Genomic DNA, 23,269 nt, shown 5'->3' on the forward strand with positions numbered 1-23,269 from the left:
TGTGTGTGTATTTTGCAATATTTGCCATCATGGTGGTCAAGTGGGGAATTTGCAGCGCTGGGAAAATCAGCCATGACTTCACAGTGGCGTTGAAGACTCTTGCTCCTGAAGAGCACCAGGTAGTGCAGATGCATACACACTTCCACACACTTCCACAAAAAAACACCTGCCCTTAAGATTATGTGCTTTTAGGACATCATGTTCCACATTTAGTCTCTATGTGATCTTATAATATCCTTCACACTTCTGGAAAGATGTTCTACTAGATTTTGGAGTTTACTTCTGGATTCATCCCAAAGGTGTTACGTAGGGTTCAGTGTCATAGTTGTATAGTAGGAGATCTTCCACTCTTGAATGATTCGTTCATTTTAAACAAGTCTTTAATTTGACTCAGAAGAACGAGTGATTTGTTAATTTTAAACGAGTCTTTCATTTGACTCAGAAGAACGAGTGATTCGTTCATTTTAAACGAGTCTTCAATTTGGCTCAGAAGAACGAGTGATTTGTTCATTTTCTACTGGACATCGCAAAATCTCAGTAATTTATATACAGGAAACAGAATTGAGTAGTTTAACTCCTGACTCTTATAGTCCGAGTCGTTTATTCGTTAATCACGTGACTCCCATAGACGCTTTTATGCAGTGCATTACACAGGAGCCGAATTGCATGACTCAACAAAAGATTCGATGAACGAGATTCAAAGAACTGAGTCACTAAAATGATTCGATCTTCACTGCTTCCTAACATTGCTGGGATTTGTGAAATAATTTCACTGTGCTGTAATGTTTTTTAATATTATTAAATACAAATATATAATAAAGGACATAGCAGGTATACACTGTAGTTCCAAAGGTTTGTGGACACCTGACCATAAGATTGATGTTTTTTGAGCAACGTGTTAAACATTTAGTCCCAATTTGCTTGTGCCTCATTCAGACACAAGAGTGTTGGTAAAATCAGGTACTGATGTAGGTGAGGTGAGGAGGCCTGGGGGTGCAATCAGCGTGAAAAATTCATCCCAAAGGTGTTCAGTAGGGTTGGAGATCTTCCACTCCAACCCATGGAGCTGGCTTTGTGCACAAGAGCATTGTCATGCTGGAACAGGTTTGGGTCTCTTAGTTCAAGAGAAGGGAAAATGTCATGCTACTGCATCCAAAGACATCAGATACAATCGTGTGCCTTCAACTCTGTGGTAACAGTTTGGGAAAGAACCACATACGGCTGGAAAAGTCAGGTGTCCCAATACTTTTGTTGTTAAAATTTGCATAATTGTTTTACAGTTTTTCTCAGTCGCTTTGGAGCATTTCTCAGATCAGAAATGAAATTCTCAAAACTACTTGTTCAAACTCCACATCATTTAGTCATTTGTGCTCTTCATAAGAACATTTCTCATTGCTTTGATCAAATTGCAAATGCTTTTGTACATCAGTCAATCGATTGTGTACAAGTGTCTGCTTTTTCCTACATTATCAGTTGTTTATGTCATGTTGATTAAAATGTATTATACTAGTTTCACCTAAATGGTCTTAACCCTCACAACATTTAGGCATCAGTTCATTGCATAAGTCAATGAATGCAGAATGGTTAAACCAGTTGTCAAAATTTGTCAAGCTTTTCTTCTTCACAGTTCTATTAAACTTTTTTGGTAAATGTGTCCTGATGAATTGTGCAGATGAACCTTGAATGTCACTAATTAAGGGGCATGTTCACTTTAGATCAACCTATAATCAACTAGTTCTCTAAAATAGGTCAAGGCTGTATCTCGTAAAACTTTACTGTAATTGGCGAGTGTGTATATAAAAAGAGCAAACCAGATTTACAATAGTTAAAAACGGATAACAACTAGGAAATGAACATGGTCAAGAGCCAAAAATAAGGATGTGTGCTGGAAGGGTAAGGAGGCAAAATATAGGAAGAGGAAGAAGAGGCCAGAGACAGAGATATATTTCAGATAAAATTAGAGCCACTACTGTGGACCATGTTGTCAGTCATGGCCTCACGATGGTATTGCAAGGGATGATATCTGTTGTGATGTGGATGAAAATCTGTGGCCTGACAGACTGGGACGTCAGGGGGTAGAGACTGATTGCACTGTATAGTGCAGCATGTGCAGTTCTACCTAATGAGTGTTTCCTATGTTTACCTTTTTGAATTTTAATTTGTGTCTTTTTATTTTCTATCACAATGACATTAGTCATTTTTTAGTCAGTCCACTAGTAAAGAAAAATAAAAAAGTGTGAATCCTGTCCAGTCTCTTACAATCAATATCCCACATACAGTAATGTGTAAATTTGTGCTGTTTAAATTCATAGTTGGCAATTCAGCCTCGTGTATTTTCAATACTTGTTATATTGAAAAAAGATGACTAAACATTTTGACTCTCTTGTTCGTAGACAATGATAAAAGGACTTGGTATTTTGATGACAATGATATGTTCATTGACACAAATACTTACTTTTGAGAGATTTACTAAGGATTTTGAGTAAAAAACACGCTCTTGCAAGAAATCCGATGTATTGTGCTGTTTGTTCACATTGTTTTGAGAATGCACTTACTGATTTGCAAATCTTAAGGATGATTCGAGAAATGTTCCAAAGCGACTGAGAAAAACTGTAAAGAAATGAGGCAAAATTATAGAATTTTGCTATATTGTGATGATCTTTTATTCTCTATAGATGTTTTATATAGTAGGGGAAATAATGCTTTTTACATACTGACTGACAGAAACTTGAACGTTTGCTAGAATATAAACGTCAACTCGAAATAAGGCGCATAGACCTTAAATCATGAATATGTTCTAAAAAATCTCATCGTTCCATAGACCAAAACATTAAACAGGAACATTAGATTCCATAAAAGAGTCAGACTTTGCCAATCTCACTATTATAAGGACATGGTTTTGAGGAACAAGATCATCTTTTATCCTTTTTTTACGTTCTTGAGGCATTAATGCAATCTGGTTCTGCAGAAATGTCAAGTTATTACACGTTTCCTGTTCTCGTGGACGTATTAAAGTCTATAACGCCGTTTCAGGTGGTCGTCGTGGCGGCACGGAGCTCAAAGTGAGCGGAAGAGTTTGCACAGAAACACCGCATCCCCAACGTGTACAGCAGCTACGAGGAGCTCGCTAAATCCCGAGATAGGTACGAAGACGTTCGCACGTTTTCTATGCACACGAACAGAGTAGTAGTACAAGTTGAATAAAAATCACTTTATTGTAGATGTGGTATACGTGGGCACCATCCATCCTCATCATCACCCAGTAAGAATGTTCCTCAACGCTAAGAAGAACGTCCTGTGCGAGAAACCTCTAGCTATTACCCTAAAAGAGGTGAAGGAGCTGCAGGCTTCTGCAAAGACCAATGACGTCTTCTTGATGGAAGTAAGAAGTGTGGGTTTTTCTTTTTTTTTTTGTGTAACATTTGATGAGGATTTTCACTTTGAGACATCCTGGGTGGATTTTTTTATTTTTTTTTTTACTGAACTTTTCTCCTCTTACGTCCTCTCCAGGCTGTGTCGACACGCTTCTTTCCTGCCTCGTTGGAGATCTCCAGGTTGTTGAAGCAAAAAACTGTCTGGGAGGTGAAGCTGGTGAGAGTGGATTTCGGGGCGTTTTTGAAGAACGTCCCTCGCTCTGTGGAAAAGGAGCTGGGAGGAGGGGCTCTGCTCGATATCGGGATCTACTGTTTGCAGTTTGCCCTAATGGTGTACGACGGGGAGAAGCCTGAAAGCATCCAGGCGACTGGGGTTTGTCTGGACACAGGTAGTAGCAAGGTGTTCTAATCAACATGCTACGTGCATTTGGAAAACTCCAGCTGTGGCTGATAACTGATTTATTAAATATCCTCTAAACTAGGGATGTAACGTTACACGTTTACCGAATGCAATCCTTTTGCGGAAAATCTGAGTTTTCTAACAAATGTATTAAGTGGCCGACTGCAGCTTTGTTTAGTCTCCACCTCGCACTTGAGCTGTTTGTATTTTTATATATATATATATATATATATAGATTATTGTTAAACTTTATACACAACAATGTGAGGGATATATAAAATGGAAGAAAAAAAAAAAAAGGTACTAGAGTTAGCGCAGTGTCACTGTGGCTACTCACTCCGTACTGGAAATAGTTGTAAAACTAAGATTTTGCTTTGCACATGCACTAATTCGCTGCAACTTTCATTTTTATGACACTCTAGTGATATGGATTATTTAGCGTTTTATGTCGAGCTTCAAGACTTTCTATTAAAAAGGAGAAAATCCTGACAACTCTCCATATTGAGGGAGTAAAAGAATGAAGGATGGAAGGAATGTGTGTATGTATATATATATATACACACATATATACACACATATATACACACACACACATCTGTTTTAACCAAATAAGGTCTAACAAATGTAAACTATGTAATTAAATCTTTCCATTTATTTAATATATTTTAGTCAATAGATTTGTGCTATTTTAAGCAATTACTTAACTGAATCAATATAATAATGTGTATTGTATTCATTTTATTCTAGTTTATTTTTATATTTTAATTTATAATTTTCTAAAAAATATTTTTTAAACAGGCATTTTTTTTTACGTTTTAAATTTTGATGTTCCCAAATGCTAATAGTAATAAAAAAACTGCGTTAACAAAAAAAAAGACAAGCAATTTTTCCCTCTATCGTACAAAAAAAATTAACCGTACATGACCCGTTATTTACCAAACCGTAAATTTTGTGTACCGTTACACCCCTACTCTAGAATAGCAATTATGTTACGACTGTACCATCAAGACAAACGTGACAGAGTGAAGCTTCTCCATCGACATGGGCACTGCAGGATTGGACGAGAGCATGGGGGTCACACTGAAGTTCTCCCAGGGAAGATTAGCAGTGTGCACGTGCACCAGCACCATAGGCGTGGATTTTCCAAGAGAAGCTAAACACATTCTGGTCATGCTTACTGTATCTAAACAGGTTCCTCCTCATATGTGTTCTCCTACATCCATAATTGTAAATGGGAAAGAGACGCAATACCCAGTACCTGAGCCGTACCTGCCTCTCAACTTCATAAACAGCACTGGAATGAGATACGAGGCTGAGGAAGTGAGACAGTGTCTCCTTAAAGGTGAGGACTGGAATGAATATGAAAATGTCTTCAGGGTTTGATTTTTATATAAATATACAGTGCATCTGGAAAGTATGCACAGGCTTGACTTTTAAATTCATTATTTTCATCAAAACATGGTCAGGTTTGGTTCTCCTTGTACAAGTGAAGGGAAAATTTAGTGCTGCTGCATCCAAAAACACAAAATTTGTGTCCCTCCTTTTCTGCATTAATGGTTAGGAAACAACCTCATACAGCCGGAAAAGTCGTGTCCCAATACTTCTGTCTATATAGTGTATACACATTACTGCCACATAATAAAATAAACCACTAGATGGCGCTTGAACTCTCGTTCCGTTTTTCCCTCCCCATCAAGGTCACATTGAGAGGGCAAAGAATGTAATTTAAATTAATTAAATCTTCATGATTTTGGAATACGATTTCTGACTCCATTTATTGAATCAGAGCACTCGGATCAACGTAACACCCAGAATCAACTCCTCTGACTCCTAACAGGTTCTTTATTTCAAAGCCAAGGTCACGCTTTCGAAAAGGTCCTTAAATGATGAGAATCCCGGTTTCTGTGTAATGCTTTTGAGGAACTCGGTTCAGAGGATCGGTATCGATCACTCCAATTGTTAAACAATGAAATAAATCAAATGTCAAAACAAATGCAGCCTTTCTAAACATCACTATCATTTTAGTGGCTCAGTGAAAATAAAAACAGCCACCATCACCACTATATAAAGCAGTTGACTGAAGCTGCTACATGTAAAAACAGCAAACACATTTTTAACACCACCGATATGTTGTGACATCAATACATGCAACACCAAGACCTTTCCAACCACAATGTTAAATATAGTGTTGTATATTTACATGGATCAGGCATAACATTATGAGCAGTGAAATGAACACTATCTCCATCATGCCTACAAACAGTGGCAATGTTAAAGAGATAATCAGTGTTTTTCACTTCCCTGCTCATAATCTTAAATGTTTTGGCCTTAAAGCTGACATGTTAGAAGAAGGAAAGAGAATTTTTTAATGGCACGACGACTTGGTCAGAGAAGGAACAGAGATGAACCTCCAACAGGGTCATGGGCGGCCAAGGCTCATTGATGCATGTGGGGAGCGAAGGCTGGTCTGTATGGTCAGATCCAACAGATGAGCTCCTGTAGCTCAACTGCTGAAGAAGTTGATGCTTGATGGGTCACGACAGTTTTGGCAGCAAAAGGGGGAAACAATATTAGGAAGGTGGTCATAATGATATGACTGATCAGTGTAATTAATATATATATTATATTATTATTATAGTAACTCAAGTGTATTTTTTTTTTTTATTCCCCTCAGGACTAAAGGAGAGTTTGCGGATGTCACATTCCGATTCGGCTCTGCTGGCTGAGATAATGGATGAATGCAGGAGGCAGGTCGGAGTAGTATACAGCCAAGACCACCATTTAACTCGTCACCAATCATTCTGGAAGTTTGCCCCAGTTTTCCCTCTAATAGATTAAATAAAAATGTCTGGGGTCCCCCTTTCCTTTTTTTTGTTTTACATTAACATCAAAATGCTAGAGTAAGATGTTTTTTCCAGGTTGCTCCACCTGGTACAAAGCTGTATAGAGGCTGTAAATGTGTTGAAATAAAAGTACACGATTGAAGACCAGAGTCAGTCATGACAGGTGCTCTTCTCTTTATTCGATTAAACCAGTATTTGACAACACAACAAAACAAGTCTGAGCTCACAATACATACACTTTAAATGCTAGTGTCGCAATCAGAAGCGTTTGGATAAGAAAACTGCACACGGACGCGAGTTCGAAATGCGAGCCGGAGAGCAGAAAAGGGGTGATGGAACCGATTAGCTTTCATTTCTAGATTCTTTTAGAGTCTTTCTGAAACGCCACTGAATTAACTGAAGACACTTACAGCATCTGAATAGGAGAAAAATATACTCTATTAGGAGGTGCTGGCTTTCCCCAAATACAGTCATCTCGGGGTCAAGTATAATACAGGATGTAACATCGCCTACAGTAGCCGTGGGAGTGCATTGCAGGTAAATAAACTAACACACAGACAAAAATCACATTTGCACATATACATTCCTCTGCACTTGGTCATTGTGAAGAAAGGTGGAAAAGTTGAAGCTGCTAGGGTAGCAGTTTTGCTTCAGTACAGCGTGGTTGATTTTACGGTCAATGTGGCGCTCTAGATGAATACTGAATGCATTTGAAGTACAGTAGCTCTGACCTACGATCTCCTATACGCTGCAGTCTGACAGGTTTATTCCGCCCGACTCGTGTATGGAATAAATACATTGTCGTTTGTGAACATAAAGGACTATGGATTGACACGCGTGCCAAAAAAAAAAAAAAAAGCAAATATTTTAACAAAAATACTTGACTAGGATTAGACAAGATGTCACAACTGACCTTGTTACAGGTGAAGCCCAGACTGAAAAACCTTGCTAAAGCTAATGCCAGTCTGCTAGAAGTGCTTTGAGTGTAAAGGAGCAAGAGAACGGTAAGAAGTGCTGGAATGTAGAGGAGGAGGAGTGAAGGTCTACTGCACGGGTACCACACGCATGGTGTTGGTGTAACCGGAGCCTGGGCGCCAGCCGGTGAGCACGATAACGACATCACCGGGCTTGAAGAATCCTCGAGCCTTGCCTAAAGAACAAGGGAAAGGAAGATGAGGGAAAGATGAGAGAAAAATTAATCAAATAACCCCCCCACCCCCAAACTTTTAGACATTTGAAATGGAAGAGACTTTAGATTTTGGAATGGATCCAATGAAAGTCAAATCAGTTCAGTCTAAAACACTGTTCTGCACTTTCATTTTCTAGGGGAAATGTGACAAAACCTTTACATCACAGAACCTTTTAAAAAAATTATAAATAATGTTATATAAATAATAATCATTCGAGCCAAGAACAAAAATCCTGCAGGACATTTTTCAAAGTCAAATGCAGTCTGGGAGTTTAGATATTTTATGGATGTGATCACAATTGGGCAGGTGTGAACTTGTAAATGATCTGATCACTCAAACCACTTGTGAGTCAGACACACTTGGTATGTAACATTTCCAGAGAGAACAGATTTTAGTGCAGGTGGGTGTGTAGGGTATTTAGGGAAGCTAAAGGGGCTTTTTATTCGTCACGTGCAAATTACAGCACACAGTGAAATTCTTTCTCTGCGTATCTTAGCCATGTTCAGAAGCTAGGGTCAGAGCTCAGTGTCAGCTATGATCCAGCACATCTGGAGCAGAGAGGGTTAAGTACCTGAACACCTAAACCACTGATAAACAGAAAAAAAATGAAGAAAAGGCTAACATCAGGTTGTAACAGCCTCTGCTTTGAATAATGTTAAGTTTAAGGAAAGTGCTAAATGTGTTTTCCAGTTTTCTCGGTGATTTCTTCGGCCTTGAAAATGTTTAGAGCTTCATAATCTAATGACCTTCTTTTGACCTGCACATTAAACCTGTAAGAAAACCAAATCCATTTGATTTGCAAACTGGGCTCAGTCCTAAATAATGCATTTCTGTTAGTAAAAAGTTTTCTTGAGAATTTAAAATGTACGAATAGAAATTAAGGACAGAAACCCTGGCAAGTGATCCAAGGATGCACCTGGCATTAATCCTTCCCATAGTTCAACAGTGTAACACCTGATTAAAATGCATCTAATGCCACGAGCCACTTGAATTTATTCTTTAGCTGATGCAGTGCTGCAACTGGTGAAACCACAGACATTCAACACCACAAACAATACAAGTTTATATTAAACATTTTAAGTCTTTTAGCCTCCTCTTACCAACTTCCATGGCAAAGTTGACTCGGAGGTCAACATCCTCAGCCCAGACGTCATGAGCGGCTTGGTTGTAAAATACGGGGAAGATGCCGCGATACAAGTGAGCCTGGCGGGCGGTCTGCCCGTTACGTGTCACGGCCATAATGGGGGCACGGGGGCGATACCGGGAGAGCAAATGAGCAGACCTGATAATGAAAGGAGCATGATGTAGCACAGATTGTTATCAATAATAAACGGTGAATAAAATAAAATGTAACAACTATTAATACTGTACATACTGACCAATCAGACTGTTATAGAAAATGAAACAAAAATTCATAAGCTTTCAATGAAAGTTTGATACATAACTCTGAACTCCTCATAGTCTAAAAACTGCTCAGTACTTTCATTAAGGGGAAATGAAACTTTCACATTACTTTTTTTAAACAAAAAAGAATAAAATAAAAACTTCTACACTGCCCAGCCCTATTCATAGTCCTACATTATTACTCACACATTCAGAGGTAGAACAGAGGAAGGAAGATTAATATTTATATAGTGAACGTGTAATTTCCCCTAAGCTCTTTTATACATTTCCCAACACATGTACGTTTAACACTCATTATCTTTCACTTCCCTAGGCTCCGGGTCCAGGGTAGGGCAGGGGCACTGGGGTGGGGAAATACTATAAACGAGTATATTTGGTTATGCAGAACAAGCTTGTGCTATGTGATGAACTTATCCTACAAATAAAACAAAAAGATCAACACGCATTCTGAGCATGTGCAGAAACACGTGCCTGAAAAATAATCTATATCCATATTTAGCGGTATAACAATAACGGACTGGTTTTAAATTTTACACCCTAGCCAATTAATAAATTCTTTATAAGAAAAGAAAGGACTGAAAATAAACCCACAAATGGCAACCGAGCCATCGTAATATGGTCATACAGAGTAGTTAGACATCCTGGCACCGGTTTCCTCCTTCCCTGCCCCAGCAGTCTCATCTTACCTGCCAGTCTTGGTGAGAATAATTAAAGCACTGGCACAGCATTTGAAGGAGGCCTCGACAGCCCCAATGGCTACGGCCTCGGAGGGATCTTGGCTTAGTTTCGTGGAGCGCCTCAGCTCCTCAAACAGCTGCCGGTGGAACATGGCTGCTTCTGCCTCTCTGGCAATCTGAGTGTGTGTAAGGGGAAAGGAAAGAGTGCCACCAAGGGGAGGGAGGTGGAGTGAAAAGGAAGGGGTTATAATAAAGCAGTCACACCGCCAATAGCATTCGCACTGCCCGAGTGAGAGCGAGAGAGAGAGATGGGCCAAATGTTTAAGCGTTAACTTGGTTGCCAAAAGTCCATAATTTTATTTGTGTTTTATTTTGTTTGTTTGTTTTTTTATTTAGATGAACATCAGCCCATTGTAACATTCAGGTCTCTCTCTCGCTCTCCCTTTCTCTCTCATGCTCCCTGTCTGTCCCTGCTGTACACTTCCTGGCTGCGGTTGTCCTTTAGATCTTGACCTCCTGCCTACCTGCCGGAGCCTGTGAGCACTATGAAAGCGGAGGCGAGGATTTTAAGCGAAGCCTCCACGGCCCCAATGGCGATGGCCTCAGCAGGATCGGTAGAGTAGGCTGTGCAGCGGCGCAGGTCCTCAAACAACTGCCGGTGGAACATGGCCGCCTCTGCCTCACGAGCGATCTGACTCAACCATGCAGCAAGCACATGAGGCAAAGGCATTGAAAAGAGGGGAAAGGAGGGGGAAAAAAAAAAAATAAATAAATAATGGAAAGACCGGTGCAGACAATGAGACGGGTCGGGCAAAGAAGGAAAGCAAAAGATGAAGTATGAGAGAAAATGTTGCAAAGAAGACACAGAAGAAAGAATTAGTGCAAGTGTTACACCACAGAATACAGATGAGTCAGGAGGACACACAAATAAAAAACAAAAATAAATTGGCTATGTTAGAATTGATCCCAGATTCATGTGGCTATTGTCAGTCATGCAAGAAATGTCACAACAATTATTCAAACACCAATTATGATTTATAAGCACATTTTGGCAAATTCCTTAGTATATCGCATCTGATCTCAAAGAAAGCTGGAGGAGAAAGAGGGGGGATTAAGTTGCTTAATGGAGGCGTAACATGCAGGTACACAGGGTTAGTCCACTGTTCATGCCTAGGACTTTATGGAATAGTTTAACCAGAACAGTGTTAAAAATCAATTAAAAGCTCATGAATCTGCTGACATTTGGTTGCAGTACACTTTTAAATAGCAAGCAATGATAGGAAAGGGGGGGGGGGGGGGGGTGTGGAAGGAAAGACGTACAGAAGCCAAGCTTGCGGAAGACAAACACTATGACGCATGTATATGACCCTGCTTTGAAAATAAAATCAAAATATCCGTGTTGTAGATTAAGGTTAAAGCTATAAGCCACTTGGCACAGTGTTCAAGGCTAACGAGGGCTCAGCATGCACGTCATGCTCCCATTGGACTGTCCGGGTGACTCAGCAGCCAGAGTGCGACACCAAGTGAACACTAAGAAGCGGAAAACACTGAATCAGCCGAAGGAAGTCGGCAACATGCAGACATGTTAGGAGTAAAGACAGCAAAGCCATTCTGTTTCTCAACAACCAAAAATCAATAAATCAGCTGCCAATATGGTTCTTAAGCTCTCTCTGGAATCTGACCCTACTGTAACAGCAAACATCACATGAACACAATATATTAACGGCGCAAGTTTAGTGTTTTTGTTCTGAAATGCACCAGTTGCAGCATACGTACCATGTGCTGTGTGCGCACGGCTTCCAGAGGATAGTCTCCCTTTGCAGTCTCTCCACTCAACATAATGCAGTCGGCCCCATCCAGAACAGCGTTAGCCACGTCACTACCTTCGGCACGTGTGGGCCGGGGCTTTTTGATCATGCTCTCCAACATCTAGAGGACAGGAAAGAGATCTGAATCAATTTTCTTGTTCATGTTCTTGATAAGGAGAAAAGCAAATTATACAAAAACAATAAATAAATAAAAACACACGACACTCAAACACAAACACCTACAAATGACAAGAAGAAAAAAAAAAACATTAAAATCATAACCTGTGTGGCGCATGTAATTGGCTTGCCGGCTCTATTACAGCGTCCAATCATCATCTTCTGGGCGAGGAAAACCTTCTCAGTGGGGATCTCAATTCCCAGGTCACCACGAGCAACCATGATGCCATCACTGGCCTCCATAATCTCATCAAACCTGCAAGTAGACAATTTGACATACTTTTTAAATTCTTGATACAAATCAAGTATAAGACTAGGAGAATACTCCAGCCAAAAGAAATTCTAGAAATAGAGCTGTAAATTTTGCACAGCCATATGTATTAGCCCCAATTATTGCTTACCTACGAACTCCTTCATGGTTCTCCAGCTTGCTAATGATCTTGATGTTCTTTCCCTTCTCTCCCAGCACCTTCCTGACCTCATGGACATCAGCTGCTTTGCGGATGAATGAAGCGAAGACCATGTCGACTCCCATTTCCACTCCGAACTGCAGGTCCTTGATGTCCTTCTCGGACACGGCAGGCAGGTCCACGGCAGCCCCAGGCAGGTTGACACCCTTCTTGCTGCCGAGGGTACCGCCGTTCTCAATGTCACAAATTAGGTAGTCGGAGCCTGTTAAATAGATGAGGCGGATAAAAACCTTTGATTTAAAGTCACATTTACACAACTGTAAAGCAGAAACAAGTGACTGGAATATAAACTAATACATTGATATACTTCTGAACTCCATTTCCCCCCATGTAAATCCAGCTTTTACAATTTGGCAAAAAAAAGGAACATTATGCTCACCAATCTCTTTGACTTGGAGAGAGATGAGGCCATCGTCGATGTAGACCTTGCTGCCCACTTCCACCACATTAGTGATGTTCTTGTAATCCAGCCAAAGGATGTTCTCGTCACAGTTCTCCATGTAGGCATCATCCAGAGACACCTTGATCTGGTTCCCTTTCTTCAGCTCCACCTCAGCAGTGCCACTCTGTCATACACAGAAATTAACATAAGGGAGTACTTTTCCGAGCATTACACCAGATCTAGCTTTCTGTAAAAGATAAATCAAGTTACCCCTTTGATGAGTCCAGTTCTGATCTCTGGTCCCTTGGTATCCAGGGCGATGCCTATAGGCCGGTAGTGGATGCTGCCTGCTTCAAAGCTTTCGCACGCCTCACGGACGTTCTTTATGGTCTCACCATGATACTGTAAATACATGCAACGTAATGTTTATGCCCAACAAGCTTCACCTTTTTCAATTGAAGGAAAAAAAACTAATGCTACAGTACATAAAGCTATTCTGTTTATACAACAGTGTGATTTTGACAGAAAAACAGATATGGTCTAATAGTCAGGTGTCCTGAATTTCATTACAAATACAACGCTGGTGCTGAAGACGCCGTGTGCCTATGCTGAAGATTTGGAGATAGAAAAATCTATGCGATTTTTCTTATACATCTTGTCAATTTCCTTATTTTCACTCGATATCTAGATCTATAGGTTTTTCAATTGGTGCGTTGTCCATGATTTTTGTTAACGCCACAATTTGCTATCGATGGCAAAAGCAATAACAGGACGGTGAACGGTATCCATATGTCAGGAGAGAGCTTTTGATCGGTCAGATCACAAACACCAAAAGAACGTGGACCTGAATTAGACCTTTCAATGCCAGCCAAGAGTTTCCACCAATTACATCAAGTCTCGCTCTGCCGTGATGTTCGAAATCTTAAAAGCCTCACAAAAGGTTTAGTTGGGTTTGACCAATATTGTGCCGTTTTGCACAGGAGGTATGAATGGCAGTGGGAAAGCTCTAGAAATCCTGGAGAGGAAAACATTCAAGTTCTCACTAAATTAGATAAAAAAATTAAATCAACTGCTTCATTAAAAGTCCATGAAGAAAGAAATTTAAGGATTTAAAGAGGCTGAAGGAAATTAAGAATTACAAAAAGGGACTTTTTTTCCCAAATCATAATTTTTAAGTTCTAGACAGAGAAGACTTGTTTAGGCCACTGTAAGAGAGCCTCAATATTTTTTGTTTAAAGGAGATAAGGCTCTGTTAAGAGTCTGAAGAGTTATTTATAGCGCCATCACTCTCCAGTTTAGTGGCCACAATGACCTTGACATCTTTATCATGATCACGTGACTGACACTGGGACTGTCTGCGATCTTTGAGCCCAAATGCAGTAGAGCTCATTTAGTCACTGTCTAAGCACTAGATAATTTCATGGTGTCACATAGATGATAAGCGAAAAGCAGAAGGTCGAACCTCGTGGGAACCGTGGGAGAAGTTCATGCGAGCGATGTTCATTCCTGACTTGATCATTTCTTTCAGCATATCCACTGAGCGGGAGGCTGGTCCTGCAAAAAATAAAATTATAAATTTTATATTATAATCCAGATTCTATGTTATATTTAAATCAAAGCTGCTCTACTGATACATCACTGATCAGTTATCATATGTTTTAAATAAATAATTTAAAATACAAATGCTGTTATTGGCAAGATTTAAAACCCTCTAATGATATGGAACATTAATCACATCCAACACTAATACATGTGCAATGTAAGATGACGGACCGATGGTGCAGATGATGCCAGTGTTGCGGGCACTGGTGGGCTCTGAGTCAATGTCCAGCAGGCACATGTGCTCCAGGAAAGTGTCTGCCATGGCAGCGTTCAGCTGCTGCGTCTGAATGAACGCGGAGCCCAAATCCTGAGTCTTCGTTTGCGACATGGTGAGAGCAGAGTTGCCTGGTGATGTCCTTGAGATAAACAGGAAGAGACGCAGTAATCGATATAAGAAGGCGGACATAACAATAGGCATAAGGTGTGCATTCATTACAAATATCTACACTATAGGAATAAAAGTATTGGGACACTTTACATTTCCAGCAATTTGTAGCTCTTCCCCCAAAATGTTACCACAAAGCTATAGGCACACAATTGTTTAGTATGTCAAAGGATGAGACCGCATGGCATTTTTTCCTTCAGACCCGAACCTGTTCCCACATGACAATGCCTCTGTGCAAAGCGGTGTCCAAATACTTTTCTCCACATAGTGTACGTTTCAGTCTTGTCCAGGAGAAACTTGCATGTGCTCTACATCCTCTCCTCTAATCACTTACAAAAAGCTTGCTGTGTTTTAATAACTAAGGATGTTGGGTAATTCTTTTGTGCAATTTAAAAGTAAAAAAAAAATAATAATAAATAAATAAATAAATTGTGCTGCCATTCCTATGTAAATTTTTTTTTTTTTTTAAATAAAAAAAATACAATTAATAAAAACATTCTGCCAAAATATTTTCACATTCTATGCCAAATATGGGCCTTTTATTTGCAGGGTTATATAAATACTATAATGGATTCTTAAAGTACAAATCAATAGGGCATGCAATTGATCTACTGTGGAAAACAACAGACAGGGCACATGGACAATTTAGATCCAATCCTTTTCTAATCATCCTTAACAAACATTTCAGAGCTTTATTTTCACTCCAGTGTTTAAACAGCAGGGAAGCTTTGGACTGGTTTTCAATTTTCCCCTTTGCTGTATCAGTTTATTCACCATGCCTACATATCTTTTCTTATTGTGTCTAGGATTTGGAAAAGAGCCACTGCAGCAGTGTTCTTCCCCACCCTGAAATATGGACAGATTGTAGCATTTAAAAGAACAAATCAAACAGTACCAAACTATATATCTTTGAGAGATTACAGCAAATGTTCGAGACAATGTGAAGGGCAGGAGCATGAATGTCCTGCTGTGCCCCATGTTTCACAAAGATCAAATGATAAGTCCAAACTTGACTGCTGGAGAAGATCAATATGAATATTCAATGCAAAGTAAATCCAGAAAGCCTTTCCCAAATCCCAGAAGTCCAGTGTAACTTAAAAACAGGAGATCAGTTCCCTACAGTGCTATGTCTCCACACACACACACAAATAACAGATTTGTCTCCACCTAGAATCAATTAATTGGCATGACAAATGTGAGAAATCTTTACACTGTTCAGATCTCTTTAATGGCATAATAAAAAGTTGCTAATCTTTTTCTTCCTCTTTCCCACAAAAAAAACAAAACAAATAAATAGACGGGAAAATACGCCACCATTTTAGGTTTTAGGAGCATAGGGGAGCTTGTAATAATATTACAACCAATAACATGACCTAAATGGTGCATTGTTTCCATTCACTGTGACACACAAAAACCTGTAACCAAGATATAGTGCGATTTGGAAAGGAAAAAAAAAGAAAAGGAAAGTAAAAAGTTTAAAGTCAGGCAATATTTATATTAAGTTTTTAGTAAGCACTTTATTTTTCATCAGCTATGGATGTTTTAATGCCAAGAACATTTATTCGCGTATCGAGTAGCTTACAGTATAGTGCTTAACATCCATCCAAATATAAAGGTGTTTAAAGCATTAAAATATTAGCATGACATGTTTAAAGAGAGTCCAGTAGAGAGTCTGCCCACCCACAGATTTCCTGAAGGCCTCATTTATTACACGTGTCTGACTACCAGTAAATTCTGACTCATCACAAACAGTCACAATTTATTCCACTGCAGCTCAGACCAGGATGGTGAGACGGGGCTGAGCCAGTAAGCTGCTGTACGTGAGGAATCTCACATCACAACACTCACACACATTGTGACCAAACCCTACTGCAGTCAGGGATGAAAATCCAATCCCAGCTTGCTGTGGACAGAATCACCAGAGGTTTAGATGTACAACCAATAAGGAATAAACTGCTCGAGGCCTCAAATGCAATAAGTTATAATCAGAAACTTTAGAATCTGATGACTAGCAACCATCATCTTTGCATACACTTTTAGCACATATAACATGTATAGCAGAAACAGCGATTTGTAGGATCTAAGCAACATCAAGTAGCCGGTTCTTGCCAAGTTACAATAAGCAATAAGAACCAGTGTTCTGAGATACTTTTCTGCATTTCACAAGATGGTAAATACTCAAAGTCTAGACACTCGAGATGCTGTAGCAACACTATGCATCCAAATTCATTTTGGCGGCGGAATAATAAAACATGGCCAATATTTTTCAAGTCTGAAAGAAAACATAACCAGTAAAAGTCATGATTAGATTACCAGTGTCAGATATCAGTTGGCCTTCTGAAGATGATCTGATTAAGCAAATTTGCACAAATGAAGCACTTCTGGTTTTCTCAAGGTTGCACAAGACTGTCCTCTTTCAAAATCCAAGTTTTCACAGTATTATTACAAAGACTTAAAAAGCATTTAACAAATACCAAAGTACCAAAGGCTTTTAATTTAACACCCCTTAAAAAAATACTCAATTGTATGGAAAAACATTAACCAGATTTAACATTAGGAAAATATGTGCACCAGCCATGAAGATACAGCTTTAGAGAGGATTCAAATGTTCACATCAATTTTAAGGACGATGAAACAACTACCTGCCGCTGTCAATCTGTACCGAAAGCTGTTCGAGCCAGAGCTATAATCCTCCTATATTGTAAATGTGCCACAAAGCATGTATAATATAAACAACTCTACTCACACACAGATACTAAACATATAATGTGCCCTTGTATGAAGATTAGTTTCTGGCAGATAACCAATAGTGTCCGTAAACCGTTTTCAAAGAGAGTTTGGAAAAAGCATGGAACAAGGATGTGCTCTGGTGTGGGCACACCACAATATATTCTAACTAATAGCTTTTCATTGTCCAGGAGTTTTATATCTGACTGCTTGCTGCTGTAATTATTTTGTTCGATGACCACTTCAGTGTACACTTTCAGCATACCTGCCCATAAAGCAGCTCGATATCAGCGTAGTTGTTAGATTTGCTAGCGAAAAAAAGGTCACCAGGCTGAAACCACGGAACTGACCACCGTCTCAAGCATAAGAACCCACTGGGTACCATATAAACACCATATTGCTTTCTATGACTGCTGAAGAACCTTGTGACTAAATTCATGAGATTTATTCATTCAAAAACCTGACACACCCGCAACACTTTACACCATTGTCCATTAACCCACATACACCTACTTACTCTCACACACAATAACTCAATAAGCTTCCGTACTCAAATTCTTATCTAGTCTCAATCCTTCATGTCTTACCAACCTTGGCTACACTCCAGTCCTACATAAGACTTGTGAATTACCTTGCTTTATGAAATTAATACACATACCTGTGGAGTTCCCAGATTTTCTGTGAACTATAAGGGCACCGAGTCAGCAGAATTGTCCCCAACTGGTCCGATCTGAATATTGGCTTTTCCCTACCCGAGAGATTGAACCGAATGAACCTGGGTTCTGCATGCTCTACAAAGACTTGAACATGAAATCCTCTTCCCTTAAGAACGGATAAACTGTGCAAGTTAATCAGGCCTTTCCTAAAGCTTTGGACCAACATGAGTCAATGGAGAGGTTAACTGCTTTAGCTAAGCAAAACAACCACAACCTGGATCAGGTTACATGCACAGACACTAAAATAGCATACGGACTAAAATAATACTCTATGTGAGGGTATGTTATAGACCGATCAATCAAAGAGGACCTCGTATACAACCTGATCTTCACTCATCAACTTTGGGTTAATAATTGAGCGTTATATATGAGAAAGAGAGAATCCATTATACATTTTTGTCGGGTAAAAAAAATTTCACAATTAAAAAGACCCTTTATTTTCAATCTTGTGCTAAAACCTAGTTAAAATACAATACATTTTATTCACAACAAAATATAGATACACTAACAAAACAAAAAAAACAAAAAACGACAGCACATACATGTGGGTTGAGTTCATAAAAATGTAAGTGTAAATAGTCATGTGACCAACATGACCCTGTCAAGCATTTCAAGTCAAACATTTCTAATAGAAGAAAAGAAAATAAGATTGAATTACGAGGTATTTGCAGTTACATATAGATTGTGTGATTATTGCACATTTATGATGACCTCATTTCTGTGATTTATACACAGCTCTTGCATCCTGTGATCATTAATTAATGCTGATTGAGGAACATAAGAACATCTAAAACTACAAAGTCGTGGGGTAATTTCTTATCTTACGGGTGCATTTTTCTGTTGATTTCCTTTTTAGCGTTATGACAGGCTGAGGCCCCCCCCCTCTACATTTTTTATATTGAATTGAAACTCAATGATTTGAATCGAACCGTATGATGCAAACATCCAGGATCAAAGAAAAAACAACTCTTGTTGCTGTTCAGATGAGTGTTTCATAACCAGGCCCACACTGATATCCACCCAATCCAAACAGAGCTCTACAAACAATTTGAATACGACCAACATGCAAATTTTACACGTTTTTTTTTTTTTCCCCTCGCCCAAAGAAATGAATCACAAGATCCTGAAGTAGTTAATGTCTTTGTGGGCAGGAATTTTTTTTTTCCCCTACCGAGCATGTAATTACTCAAAACCTGCCAACGCATTCTTAAAAAAAAAAGAAAAAGATGACTAACACTGTTCTTTGACTTGGCTTCAGAAGACGTGATTTGAGTCACTGCAAAAATACACAGCAAACCACCATTAAGAACTGACTAATTGTTTCTTTACTATAAATGATTAATTTCCTTTCTTTCCACTCTGAACGTGAATGCCACTGAATTTTACTTGTAAATCTTTCCGAAAGCTCAAACACTCTAGAATGAAATCTGGTTGACTGAGTGCCTGTTTGTATAACTGCGTGTACAGCAGGCAGAGTTCTGCTTCCTCTCCAGCATTGTGAAGAGCAAAAAAGGGCCTGGTTACCCAACCTGCCTTCCTGCCAAAAGGTGGGGGAAAAGAGGCACATGACACTGCTGATTTTACTTGATAAGAAAACAAATGAGCCTGGTAACAACTTTTGATGTTCCACCATTGCAACTGCAAACCATCAAACTAATCAATCATTACAGTTCAGAATACAGTCACACTGAATCACTGAAATCACGTCTTTTTCCTCGATTTCTTTGCCGTTCCATCCACACCGATAGACTCAATTTCAGAGACATGGAAAGCAAATAAACACCTGATGAAAGTGATGACAACCAGAAGCTTCTTGGCTATTTTGACCCCCCCATCAGGATCTGAGTGAGGTGCTCGGTAATCGGAGACGAGCGAGAAATAAATGATAAACGTATCAGGTTTTCCTGTACCCTTTCACCACATGCACAATGTGCTGAAAAAGGAATGAAGCAGACATTAGGAAACAAATAATGGTTTTCAGTGCACCGGGGCATCAAGGGGCACAACGGAAAAACATTTACACCATCATCAGGAGACAAACCCCAAGGACATACGGTGCAAGGAGCCAAGAGAGCAAAACGGTTATAGATGCAATAAATGGCATAACACAATCGTCAGAGTGAAATGATCTGTTTTGCCAGCTCATGCATGAAGGAGTCTGAAAAGAGGAAGAACGTGGTACGTGATTGAGTGAAGGTAGACCTGGCTGGCTGGTGGGTGGGCATATGGGTGGGCAAATGGGAGGGAGGGGCAATTTGGCAACACACCAAGAAAAACAGGGTAGAAATGCATTTATTTTTCCTCTCTCTTTTTTTTAATGCATCGTTCCTTAAAGCTATTTTTTCCACATCTAATTCACATGATCTAAAACATCACTTCAATCTTGGACAGATTTGAAGATCAACCTTAAGGATGAATCTGTGTTTTTTGCAAAGCAGTCTCTCGTGTATTTACTGAAGATCTTTTTAATCCCAGGGATGTTTATATACGGACACACTGTGGGGTTTGTCTGTCTATTAAACAGCATTGCGGCGGATGTGTTCAAAGTCACGTTCACTCTGCGTCACATTTTCCTCCAAGTAGGAAGCAGTGGAACTGAGCCAAAAATGAAATAAAACGCAGGCTACGTTTACCCTCCGACCTACACATGAACAAATCCGTGCTGTCAGTCCGATCATTTATAATTATAATAATTATAATTAAAAAGGTTGCGCGGTATGACATTCACCGCATCCACCACAGTAGAACGCAAACCGCGCATGCGCAATACGGCTAGTTCATGCTAGCACGTAGCCAGGAAATAACGTGGGAATGTAATTCTAAGTGATTAACCTTCAATTAATTTAAAGCTTACTTAAATTTTTTGGTTTAACAACTGTTCCAACATTCCAAATTTTTTTAGCACATATACCTCGTTAAACCTGCAGCGATGGGCCGAATCGCAAATAGCAGAGTATTTCCTAAACATGCGCACTACCTCAGGGACTAAATCAGAGAGAAATAGTTCACTACAGTTTCTCCACATGAAGATTTGGAATACAGCCATCTGACGTGAAAACGCTGAGAAAGGTTAGGTTAATTTCTCCAAAAAGAAAAAACTTGCTATTAGTTAAACAGTAGATATGTATTTATTAGCGTGTAAAGCCATAATAACGGCTGGATTTTGTGCATCAGTAAGCCTTACCTTCCTGAAATGACCGTCAGCCTCAAGTGATGCGCTTCACAACGCCGCCCGATAGTCCTCAAGGTGATCCGTGTAATCAGCCGGCACTACTTTAAACCACAACACGCGGATGTATTCCTACGCAACCGAGCAAATAGTTTTTCTCAGAAACATCTATAACTTTAAACTTCATTTGATATTTCGCCAATTTATTTTGTATAGTATCGAAGTTTGTATATATAAAAAAACTCCCACGCCAAAGATGAAGCAATATTCATTTCTCCAAATGAACAATGTCAGCGGAAGGTTATGTGGCACAAAAAAGAAGGAAGTAAGGCTTCCCGGGATAGCCAATCAGAAAACGAGATTAGGGCACGTTGTCGTACACGAGCCGCGCACGCGTCTGACAGGAGATGCTGTACACTGCAAAGGCTTTGCTGCAGAAACCCATGACGTTATAACGCGCTATAAAACGCACAGCTTGATTATTTTTCTCTTTAATAGCATGCATCAGTCCTCTTTAATATGCATTGCAGCGCAGATTTAAAAATCAATCCATTCTAATTATAGATTATAATGTGTTCAATTAGCATAGATTGCAATGTATTTACTTTTTTTTTTTTTTTTTTTTTTTTTTTTTTTTAGAATCTCAGCACTAAACAAAAACATAAATCTGGATTGCAAGGATATTCCTGGACTAGAGCTAAGAACCTGAGATGTAAATTCCTAACAGAATCAGATTTTCTTTTTCATACAATCTTCCTGAAATTACTTCTGCTACAAAAGCTCCCTCTATTGTCCGACTGCGACATTGCAATTATATAGTTCTGCCAAAGCATCCATTTTATTAAATATAAGTCCAAATCAGTTTTGACACAGTTTCTTGGGGGAAGTTGTAGCTCACATGTTTAGGCTCTGGGTTACTGATCGGAAGGTTTAAACCCCATCATGGCCAAGCTGCCACCGTTAGGCCCTTGAGCAAGCCCCCTGTACTCCAGGAGTGCTGTATTATGCATCAGCTTCCTTACATCATTGGGATATGAACAGATTGAATTTCACTGTGCTGTAAAGTACATGTTACAAGTAAAAAAAAACCCTGTCTAATGTAAGTGATCATATATATAATTTCTCAGGAGAACCTTTTCTCGGTGGCAGGCCATCAGGACCAACAAGACCTTCTCTGCTTGCTTAAACCCTGTTAGAATCATTGACTTAGGTTTTAATATATTTGTTCCATAAACATGTATTTAATTATCCACAAAAATCTATTCTGTTAATTTTATAGTGTTTTTCTCTATTGTGCTGTTGCAAATTAGTGTCTGTATGCGTTGGAGTTTCTATCCAATCAGATGTCACATCACATGTTGCCGGGGCAAAGGAATCTATCTGCCGTAAGGCCTTCAGAAATCAACACTGCGGGCTTTTGGCAGCGTGCAATACATTAGAATGAAGCTGTTGGCTTAACCAATTAGACTGCAGGTTTTTGCAAGTCATGTCAAGTCAAGTCAAATTAAGTCCAGAGGCTTTTATTGTCAATTCTACTACACACAGTGGTACACAGTACACAGTAAAAACAAGACAACGTTCTTCCAGAACCCTGGTGCTACACTAAACAACTTAGAGCTACAACACAACACAAAGCTACATAAAGTGCATCAAGTGCAACCTAGTGCAAACAGTGCAGGCGAAAAACAGTGCAGACAGACAGACAGACAGACAGACAGACAGACAGCACAAGACAAAACACATAACTCAAGACAGTGCCGATAGGGCCCTCTAGAAGGTGTCCAATCATGTCGGCATTTTCACGTTCTTTGATTAGATGGTCAGAGAGCACACTAATCAGAGCTCGCACACGGCATCTGTAGAAAACTGCACAAGCTCTAATATATTCAATAGCTGTATTTTCATTCCTCAATGGCTGACAGAAGAAAATAAATTGATTTGGTCA

General features: G+C 39.4%; 1 protein-coding gene and 1 pseudogene across 7 annotated transcripts; one reads left to right on the top strand and one right to left on the bottom strand.

Annotated features, from left to right (window-relative positions):
- Window positions 1-24: 24 nt before the first annotated feature.
- On the top strand, window positions 25-7,480 carry LOC310732560 (trans-1,2-dihydrobenzene-1,2-diol dehydrogenase-like; annotated as a pseudogene). Its single transcript, XR_014538161.1, has 6 exons — window positions 25-119; window positions 3,034-3,143; window positions 3,222-3,382; window positions 3,511-3,763; window positions 4,829-5,116; window positions 6,449-7,480. The product of XR_014538161.1 is annotated as a trans-1,2-dihydrobenzene-1,2-diol dehydrogenase-like (transcript).
- Window positions 6,768-21,676, bottom strand: pkma (pyruvate kinase M1/2a). 6 transcript variants are annotated; one of them, XR_014535477.1, is made up of 11 exons: window positions 21,340-21,492; window positions 14,499-14,683; window positions 14,188-14,279; window positions 12,996-13,127; window positions 12,723-12,909; window positions 12,275-12,545; window positions 11,979-12,129; window positions 11,665-11,817; window positions 9,898-10,064; window positions 8,049-9,089; window positions 6,768-7,840 (listed from the first exon to the last, which is right to left on the bottom strand). XR_014535477.1 is itself a non-coding variant. In XM_083553001.1 (11 exons), exons 2-11 carry the CDS (start codon window positions 14,653-14,655, stop codon window positions 7,661-7,663), a joined length of 1,599 nt encoding a protein of 532 aa, XP_083409127.1. In that variant the 5' UTR covers window positions 14,656-14,683; window positions 21,340-21,676; the 3' UTR covers window positions 6,768-7,660. The 6 variants fall into 6 exon arrangements, 4 of the variants coding, with proteins under 4 accessions (XP_083409127.1, XP_083409128.1, XP_083409126.1 ...); XR_014535478.1 differs by lacking the exon at window positions 9,898-10,064 and adding an exon at window positions 10,413-10,579; XM_083553001.1 differs by lacking the exon at window positions 9,898-10,064 and adding an exon at window positions 10,413-10,579 and having other exon boundaries at window positions 6,768-7,767; window positions 8,908-9,089; window positions 21,340-21,676.
- Window positions 21,677-23,269: the final 1,593 nt, after the last annotated feature.

This window comes from Silurus aristotelis (assembly GCF_946808225.1).
Source record: "Silurus aristotelis genome assembly, chromosome: 10".
NCBI lineage: Eukaryota > Metazoa > Chordata > Actinopteri > Siluriformes > Siluridae > Silurus > Silurus aristotelis.